Below are 11,020 nucleotides of genomic sequence, written 5' to 3'. Positions count from 1 at the left end.
GTAAATAATATTAACAATGAAATAATAAAAGTAATAATATAAACACATATTAAATTTATGTTAAAATTCTATTCGTTTGTGTTTGTTAAATATATCGTCTACTAACGATAAATTTGTAGGGATAAAATTAGTGTAATCAAGCAAAAATATGCTCTTGAATAACGAGAAGCTAAATGTTGTGCTCACCAAAATTACCAATTTTTAGTTTATTTTGATTTCATTGCAACTAATTGTTAATTTTAATGTGACAACATTAAAGTATTAAAAATAAGAATTATAATTTTAAAAATTTTGGGATTAGCAAAAAAGGCTAATAGTTCCAATAGAGCAATATTTATAATCCGCTAATAACACAAAATTTAAATAATTTTTTATAAAAAAAAAGTTAAATGTTTCAATTACGATGGCGTCATCACAGGGTAATTAAAATTAAAAAGCAGAGCACACACTAATTGAAATAATAATTATAATTTCAATTAATTTTGCATAAATGTGCAACTATTTTGTAAGTACTTTGAATCGGTTTATTGCTAACTAGCACCATATTTACATTGTGGTTACGCTGGACTTCTAGATTTATAGCTTCTTATTGACGCATTTACTCTGCTGCCTTATCAAAAAATTCTTCCCATCAACAAGGCATGGTCTTACATTTGCAAGTTTTCCTGGAAGCTCGATAACACCTTTACAAAACTTCTTGCATTTGAATTTCTTACTCAAACTTACAATGAGGATGTTCTCGATGAACCGAACGTCGACGATGAGAACTAAATTCTAATTTCGAAGCTGGTTTAGCTGATTTATTTCAATTAAGTCTACATGAGCTTTGAATAATTAAAGATGATTAAAGACGTCAAAGGCAAATCCTCTGTATTTATCAAATTAAAATTAAAATTCGCTTTAAGTTAGTCTGTTCGAACGTACAAATACTTTTACATTTCTATTACCTGCAACTGAAGATATTAATATTCAGTAAGCAGATGTGTACTTCTACCAATAATTCCAATTAGTGCTTTCAATGCTATACACAACATTAAGAAAATCGCACCCGTTATTCACAAGAATTAATAATGGTTTTTGTCTAGATGGTATTCTGTAGTACTATTACCAATAGAATTTTTATTATTTCATGATTGTTATTTTTTAATGGAAAACTTAATGCCTTTCATTTGATTTACACTTTTGTATCAGCCAATGTATTTTATTCCTTTTAATATATCTTGCTATTTAACAATTGCATTGCTTTCTTTTTCTGCAAAGGAAAAGAAAAAAGAATGACTAGTTATTCTACGCTCCCACGCACAAATAAAACTTGGAGTCTTTGCAGCACAACTCTAGCCGATTAAACAACCGACCCTTCAGTCCCGATAATACCCGTAAACAGTGCGAACATATCTCTCTCTCCCTACGAACAACTACGGAAGATGTCCTTGGTTTCAAACGTTCCTCGCGTTAAAACCAATGGTATGACGAGAAGTGTCCCGAAACTACTACCGCGAAGAACGATGTCTATAAGAGAACCCTGCAGTAAGAAGCTACGCGAACCATGCGTGAACAATATCAGGAGATGAGAAAAGTGGAGAAGCGCAATTTAGATGGAGAAAAAAGTCGCAAATGTGAGGAAATCGAGGTATGTAGAAACAGGAATGATGCCCGTAAATTTACACTCAAATGCGAATTGAGAATACATTTGCTGTCAAAAATGAGTAAATGTTGCGCACAGTATTCGTTCACAATAGTTGTTCACAGCTCACTAATCTTTTGTTTTGCTTGTCATATTTTTCTTATGGAATTAAGAAATTAATAAATAAAGTGTTCACTTAAAGGTGTTATAAGTAAGACGATTTTTCTGCACGACGGATCGTCATTTGCTTCTATTTTGTTCCTGAAGCTTTAGTCAATTTCAAAATCTTTTGAAATTGTTTTGAGAGTTTCGTTTGTGTCCACTTTTGACATCATTTGTCCGTCTTTACACACAAATGCCAATATCAGTTCACAATAGCTTTTCATTGCTCACGACTGCACTGATGGAATAATCAGTCAGTAGCAAAGAGTATCTCAATTTATACAATTTATATAAATTTATTATATATACAATAGTGAACTAAAAACATTTGGATGAATATAAAAATAAATGCAAATTGATCATCTTTGAACTGTGAAATTTAAAATTTGGTCCGAATTTCAATATTTATTTTTTGAAAGCAGTTTCGTGGTTAATCTCCACTTACATTTGCGCAAAACAACTATGCATTACTGCCAAAATATTGACAACTACAAAATAATGACAAAAGAAAAACATGAAGAATATCGTGTTAAATAAACTTTCAGTCGAAAGTATGTCCGGAGGTAGTAGTTAGGAGAAAAGATGTCCAGAAGCAATAAGCCAATTAATGTTGCCCAAGACGTACTTCAAGGAGATTATCTACGATTACTTCCTATGAAGCATCTATTAAATTGAATATAGCAACAAATTAAAACTTAGGTTCAGAAATAACTTTTTAAAATTAATCGGCTCAACATACGTCCAAAAATATGATATCGTATAACATATGATAATTTATTGATGTCATTTGTGATTTGACATTTAGTCGGAAAACAAAATTTGCTTCGTTTCGTTTCGTTTTACGATTTGAATGCAAAAAGACTGACTGCACTATAATCATCAAAGTTAAATATTAAAAAGTGAATAAAACCTTAAAAATGTCTTATCTCATACACCATCTGCATAACGGATGGCAGGTGGACCAAGCAATTTTATCTGAAGAAGATCGTGTAGTGGTATAATATATAAAAAAAATTTTTAATAACAGTACATTATTAATAAAAAGATTTTAAGGTGATACGTTTTGGACATGATTGGGATCCGATTTGCATGAAAATGGATGAAGTCATGTATAGCATTGCTGTGCAAGTTGAAAACTTCGCAGTAACATATTTGGTGGACATAACTGAAGTTCCGGACTTTAACAAAATGTATGAATTATATGATCCCTGTACGCTCATGTTCTTTTTTAGAAATAAGCACATCATGATTGATTTGGGTACTGGTAACAACAACAAACTAAACTGGCTGCTTGAAGACAAGCAGGAAATGATTGATATAATTGAAACAGTTTATAGAGGTGCACGTAAAGGTCGTGGTTTGGTGGTTTCGCCGAAAGATTATTCCACAAAATATCTTTATTAGTGGAAAAATATAACAACTATTACACTACTATTCTTTAATAAATGATGTCAATATCAAATGTTACTAAATGCAACAAAATGAATTCTTACCAAAATAACAGAATTTCTTTTTAAGATTATTCCTATTGCAAACTTGATAACAGCAAGTAAAACATTTATATTAATATTGATATTAACAATAAAATCATTAACAACATCTAAAACAATATCAAGCTTTGAATTATTTCAAGTTGGTCAAGTTTTTTAGACAGAAAAGAAGAGATAAGCGATTGATATTGTATTTAAAGTACACTAATTAATTAATTTCAATTTATTTAAAATTAAATTCTACTATTGAAGTCTATTTTACTTGATTCTTACTCTCACTGAGTTAATGTGTTTGAAATTGACTAAAGCCTCAGGAACTAGATAGAAGCAAATGACGATGGACACTTTATGATAAAAGAAAAAAAGTTCTCACAAATGAAAAACGATTTGTATAACTAAAATTCACACTAGGTTTAGATACTCGATATGTAGCCTTGTTGAATAAAGTTGAATGAAGAAGTTTGGATTCTTAGAAAGAATATATCATAATGCAATTTATTATTGACAAGGATTAGCTTGAATGGTCGTCTATAGAGTGTCGTCGCAAAATGAATAGAGTGTTTGATGTTAGGGTGGACGTTGCATTTTCTCTTGTAAAAAGAAAATGAAAAAAATTACTAGATATAAAATCATTTAGCAGAGAAGATCTTATCTCTCTGTAGTAGTGTGGAAGTGATTTCAAATAACGTACGAATTCCGAGAAAAAATGCATTTGATAAAAGCTTGTGTAATTAGATGCAAGGAACGTCTAGAAATGACAGTCCACGTTTTTCGTTAGATTGTAAAATGGATTGTAAAATGCAATATTTTAATGTTTAATAATATTAATATTATATTTTTTAGTAAAATTTGTTCAATTTTAAGTAATGCAGTTCTGATTTGCACTTTAAATTCTACAAAATTATTTCGAAAAAATGATGTTTCTGACTTGTTAATAAAAACCACAATTTTGGGCAAATTTGGAAAACTGCATATAAGTTTTGAAATTTTTTATTCGATTTTTATGTTTAGCCACTCACAATCTTTATATTAAAATAGTCTTTAACATCAATAAAAAATTATTTTTCATTTTAGTTATTGATTACTGATTAATATCATGAATTATTGACTCTGTCAGATAGACTGATGAGTACTTCAGTGCTTAGTAAAAACACAAAACCTAAGAATGCGAAGATTTATCTAAATAGTGTGTCTACAGTTAGAATATTTGATTTAGGGAATTACAATAAAAAAATTTCATTAAATATCAAAAAATATATTATAATTATGAAAAGAAAACTCCTGTCCAATTTGTTGAAATAATTAATCTACGAAATGTGAGTAAATGATTTGCTCTAACTACTTAAAATAATGCTATTTAAAAAGCAGCTTAGAAGGCATCCGTAAGACATATAAAGTTTGGCTACATTTATTTTGTAATAATGTACAAATAATGTCATTTGAATTAATAACTTTTTTTTATACTTCAGAGATAATTATATTTAATGATAATAACTGAAGAAGCATAAAACATAAATATCAACAAGTAATTAGAATTGTGCTTGTTGAAAAAATTGCTTTCTTACAGGTATGTCTAAACTGACGGTACGGTACTATATGCGGTTATACCATAACGGTATATGGGATAAGACACACAAAATAGGATAAGAAAGGGACATATCCCAGACACACTAGAACACTTGATGTATCTTTATCCAGGTTTGGCCAGAACTAGGCTTCAGTTTCGTTGGACCACCTCTTCAACACACTGTTGCGTATATGTTTTACTATTCTTATTGTTTTACTATTCTTTCGTTTTAAACTCTTCCTTTTCTTTGTGTTCACTTTAACTCTTCTTATTTAGCTTAACTGACGAGGCCCCTGGCTCTACAGAGCCCTGATGTGAGCTCTACTCACATCAACACTTAGCGATATCTCTAGCATTAGCATTGACCAGATTCTTGCCTTTATAAATGCTTCTGATTGGTTCTAGCTTGACCTTCTCTCTACTACCCACTGTCACTAATTGTGGAGGACTCGTTCCTCCCTCAACCACAACTAACTAATAAACTAACTAGGTACAAATGTCATATTTTCTATAATTTTACTACAAAAACTATTCATATATATATCAATTTTATTTATAAAAATTACATATAATTGTATTACAAATAGTCTAAAATGTAAATATTTTATTAAATATATATATTCAAATAATTCTTTGTTATTCGAAAACCCTTCGAAAAATTTAATAAAGCTTCTTTGTCACTATACAAAGTAAGTCTAGCTTTACAGCAACACTAATACTTTATTCAAATAATTTTGATGTATGGTACAAAAAATATCGTCAGTCATATCGTATCTGTTTGTGTGATTAAATCGTTATTAAGAATGTAAGAGATTGTATTATGCGCATCCGTATAAGAAATTTCTATAAGTGCAAGTTACTCATTGACCATAAGTAACAATGAGTAATGAATAATAAAATATATGCACATCCAGAAGCATTTAACTGACTGATCGAAAAAAAGAAAATATTATCCATGAACAAATATTGCTGCAGTCATTAACTGATCGCTGAATACTACAGTACACAATTTATTGTATGTACTATAAACTTAAACATTGCATTAAATATGCAAAGAGACTCATATCACATATGTATATATATACAGTGGTCGTCCAGTATAACGAACGCTCGATATTACGAATTTTCGATATAACGAACACCCAAAATATTTACATTGATTGTTCTATATAACGAACGAAAAAAAAAATTCTGCTCCATATTACGAACAAAAAATTTTTTGTTTCTTATTCGTTTTTGTTTTATACAAATTATGCTTTTGAATATAATTTTACTATAAAACTAGCATTATTCAGCTTAGAATATGCATGTAATTGTCCGTTTTTTTTTTTCTGAGAAAAATGCCTATATATGGCAAAATGCATATATGCAGGCGCCACTGATCTGTTGTTCACAAATTCAGTTTATCATATACGAAATACTATCCAATACTATCTAACTATTTATTGTTAGTGTGACATTAGTACATACGAAGTTAATAAATGGAATAATGCTGATAATACCATCGATGTCTCGGACGAGGATGATGGATCTGATGACGAAAATATAGAAGAAAATAATTTAGAAATTATTAAACATAAAGATGCCATAAATCATTTCGAAAAATGCATAAAGTGGGCGATTAACAATAATGAAACTTCAAAATTAGCTGTACTAAGAGAACTACAAGAAAAAGCTGTTCAGAAAAGTCTTGAGTGTAGTAAAAAACAAACAAAAATTAATGATTTTTTTTACTCTACACTATGATTGAATGCGTCCTTTCTTATAAATCATTTTTGTAACAACCGAATAAAAGATACGTTTAAATAAATATATACTCGTACGTGTTTATAAGATAATTTATGAACTCAAATATATGAAATCTCCTAAAAATAACCATATTGGTAGGTAAATGTATAACATTCGATATTACGAATTTTTCGATATAACGAACAAGGGGTGCAACATAAAATTCGTTATATTGGACGTCCACTGTATATATATATATATATATATATATATATATATATATATCATATGAGCAACATTTTGTAAATAATGCATTGACACGGAAAGGGATTCTCATTTCTCGTGTTCCCAGAAAGTGAGTTGCGTGGAAAGGAAGACTGCGTTTACTTTACTTCAATAATAAACGAAAAATGTTTAATGTGCAATTTTATCTTAATTGCTGCATAATAAATAAATTTACTTTTTAACTCTTCCGCTCCGCTCGAAGGTAGGACAGCAATTTTCCATTTTTAATATTTCATCTGTTTATCTCAGTGGCCGTGCACTCATGACAATATCATTAATAATTTAACCGGTTAATTACAGTGGAAAATTATTAAGTCGTTACAGAAATGGATGATATTTAAAATGTGGAATATTCTGGGTATACTATACATATTGCAGTATTGATATATGGATGCAATATGGAAGGTATGAAAAATTGACTTTTACAATTTTTTAACGTTTCAAAACAAATAACACTAAAAATGAAGTTTTTCATTTATTTTGCTCTTGATATTTACTATTAAATTTAATAAATTTATAGGAAAAACAACATTTATCACATGCAGTACAAATGTCTGGATTCGTGTTTTTTACTTTTGGCACTTAAAAGCAATTTAAGCTTTTCAGTATAACAAACTATTTGGTGTTAAACACTAAAACTACATTTTACACCAAATAAACCTCATTTGCAGCATTTGTAGTCTAAGTATAAATATAATATATGGTAACCACCAGTATGACATGTGCTGACATAATGAAGTAATAAACTCTACAGTAAAGGAAGTAGATGCAATGTATAGCTTTAAAATTCAGTTTAATTTATGTTGCAATATATACACAAATGAGCATAACAATATATATACATTCCTTCCATCGAGAAAGAATATAAGATGCAAAGGTTTTGTATATGGTCTAAATATCAACTTAAATCTATTGCAAACATTTTAATAAACTTAATAAACACTTTTGACAGTGTATTTTTTAAAGCATATAAAAAAATGTATAAAGAATTTGTGAAATATTTGTTAAGACGCTTAGTAGTTATAACTTACGCGACTCATTTTATATAATTATTAATTCAATGAGCGTTTTCGCAAACACTGAAGATAAAAGTACACAATATAAAGGAAATCGATAGAATTACATATCAATTACTCTACTTAGCTGTTTTTTAAACAGATATCAAGCATAAAGCAAGGGGAGTTAACATTCAGAATAGTATCACCACACTTAAAGTGGTATGACCACACCCATGATGGCATTGCCACACTGAGGACACCAGCACACCCATGATATTGTCACATCCAAGAAACCATCACACCCAAGATACCACTATCCCCAAGATATCACTACGCCCAAGATATCACCACTCCTAAGATATCACCACACTCGAGATACTACCACACCCAAAATACCACAATATCCATGAAACCACTACACCCGGAATTAAATATTGAAATGATATCGCCACACCCAGAATAGTACTGCTACATATTGTTATGATATCGCCACACACTGGATAGTAGTGCTACACCCAGGATATTATCGACACGCTCAGGATAATATCGCTACATTTACAATGATATTGTCACAATTAGCATGATATTGCCACAACTAGGATAAATCACTGGACGGCATTACCACATTTAGGATGGTGTCGCTATACCACGAAATTTACATAGATTCACATTCAAGCATATGAATTTTAAATCAAGTCAGTCTCTCCACAGTATCTCTAGTTTTAAAATCACCTTATTAATTGCTTCCGAAAATGATAAGAAATATACCATCAAAGAGACTTATCTTTCATACATTTTGCATAGTTCCAATATATAGTTAAAACTTTGGGTTTTTTTAATACGCTCATCATATGATCATGGTTTCAAGTGACCGAGAAAGAGACACAACACCTCTTAAACTACTGTCCTACTGTATTTTATATAGTGGAGCCAGACTCATACATGCAGCCACGCTTTGTTTGACCTCACTCCATAGCATCTTCAATTCAATAATCACATAACCACTGGTGTTCCTCAATACGTTTTGCTGGATATGAAACAATCAAATATCTTCTGCAATCTGCAATCACAGTTGTGCTTTAGGTATATATTTTTTTGCAAAAACTCAAAGTTTTCTTAATTTCCTGGGTATGCTTTCATAAACGTTATAAATAATATTCTCTATTGATCGAAGTAAATATACCTGAATACATGTAGACCTATTGCCAAGGTATAAATAGATTTAGAATCAACTAAATGAAGGCAATATTTTTTCAAACTTACTTATAATACAGCGTCGCTAGTTTAAAAATCACCCAACCACTAGGATTCGCAACTTTTTCAGTTGATTATAAAACATTAAGACTTCTTCTGAAAGGATATAGCTAACTGAAAAAGATGAAAATTTCTCCATCATACTTTTTGAAAAATGTCTTAACATATTATTATAAATTGAATATTCTTTTGAGCAGATAAACATTATATGTATTCTTTTCAAAGGGTGTGCGTCCAGCCAAGTGATTAAATTAGTTTGAATGATAAAATGATTAACTTTAGAATAATTGTGAAGCCTAGAGGAGTGTCAGTTCAAATAGATATTACTGTAATTTTATTGAAAGAATTGATATTATTTAAAAAACAAATTATTGGCTTAAATATAGTTTTTGTTTTTAAAATAATTATAGCATTAATCTACCTTTAAACTGAACAAAGGAAAGCGATTCCCATTATTATTGTTTAACGAACTAAAAACTTTTACATACGAGTATCTACAGCAACTTGACCAAATTACTTCAAATTCATGCTCAATTAATAATTAATTTGTTTAAAATAATAAATTTAAGGTTATAGGAAACATAAAATTGTAATTTAATTATTCTGGCATATTAATTAAAAGCCTAAAATAAATTCTTATTATACAAGCAATTAAAAGTGACCTACTAAAATATATTCCCTGGTGATAAAATCGCACTATCAAGTTATTCCATACCATATACCATATAATTAATATTAATAAATATATAAATTTATTTTACAAATGTGTATGCGTTCATAATTTACAAATGCATATACAACTTGTTAATGGTGTCTTTGGGCTGAAAATGATTGTAATTCTGGATAAATGCACAAACGCATTCAGAAGGGAAAATAATTGTTATTGCTTAATGGGAGTTGAAAAACAAATGCGTTAGCATCAGGAACAGAAATTTGTATCCGTTGGATTCATTGATCAATAAAAGAAATAAAACTGTTGTAAAATGTATAAAACAATGCGTATAAAATCCTTTATAGAAAAGTAGACACAATATATGAGATCCTAAATAAAAAGAATTTTATTGTAAAAATACAATAACATAAAAAACTGAAATGAGCACAAAAACTTTCCCTTTTGTGTCTAATGCATCTATTGTCGGAAAACGCATTTCCATTTTATAATAAAAACTAAAATGTTTTTATGAAACAAATATAGGTAGGTGTAATACTATTGGGATATCAAGAGGTGTTCGATATCTCGGTAAAATGATAAAGTATATCATTATGACACAAAGTGAGAACGAAAAAGAATTGAATAGGGGCATTCAGACGTTTGTCATTCAATCATTTACCAATGTTGGAGTAACAGATTTTTTTTTCATTTTTGCAGTAGGTGGAAAGCTTAGAAAGCCACGGTGTAAATCTTGAACCCACTAAAACCACCTCTTAGGAATAAATGGAGAACAATTCCATAGCAATGTGGAAACTTCATTCCAGTGTAATCAGGGAAGAGAGATGAGAACAGATAGGCTCAATACCTAGTGAATTAAGTTCATCTAATCCAGAAAGCATGGACAAGAATTAGGGAGAATGAATACTGAAGAGGATGACATTACGACTAGAAGCGGGCATGAGATTAACGGTAAACCTTATGGCCAGGATCACGAAAGTCGCGGTTAAAGAGGAGAATGACGTGGGGATTGCGGTTCCATTCATCAAACTAATGGGGTTGGTTTGAACAAGGTCTTCAGGAAGGATAATGGGAATGAAGATGTCATGGGGAGGTCGTGAAGCCGGGTGGTGTAACTGCGGGTACTCGTCAACACAAGTGATCTTGGCCTTGTCATAAAGCACAGCGACAGAGAAGTACTTGCCGTTAGGCTTGCGCTTATAGGCTATATAGAAAAGTCTGAATTCCTTTTATATATACATA

The 11,020-nt window shown here is 30.1% G+C and overlaps 1 protein-coding gene across 1 annotated transcript; it reads left to right on the top strand.

The window, feature by feature from the left end:
- Positions 1-2,608: 2,608 nt before the first annotated feature.
- LOC119685978 (thioredoxin-like protein 4A) lies at positions 2,609-3,282 on the top strand. The gene is made up of 2 exons (XM_038100413.1): positions 2,609-2,781; positions 2,840-3,282. Exons 1-2 carry the CDS (start codon positions 2,704-2,706, stop codon positions 3,188-3,190), a joined length of 429 nt encoding a protein of 142 aa, XP_037956341.1. The 5' UTR covers positions 2,609-2,703; the 3' UTR covers positions 3,191-3,282.
- The last annotated feature ends 7,738 nt before the right edge of the window (positions 3,283-11,020 follow it).

This window comes from Teleopsis dalmanni, chromosome 2 (genome assembly GCF_002237135.1).
Source record: "Teleopsis dalmanni isolate 2A chromosome 2, ASM223713v2, whole genome shotgun sequence".
Lineage (NCBI taxonomy): Eukaryota > Metazoa > Arthropoda > Insecta > Diptera > Diopsidae > Teleopsis > Teleopsis dalmanni.
Note: the sequence above shows the minus strand (reverse complement) of the source record. Positions and strands in the feature narration are given on the sequence as shown.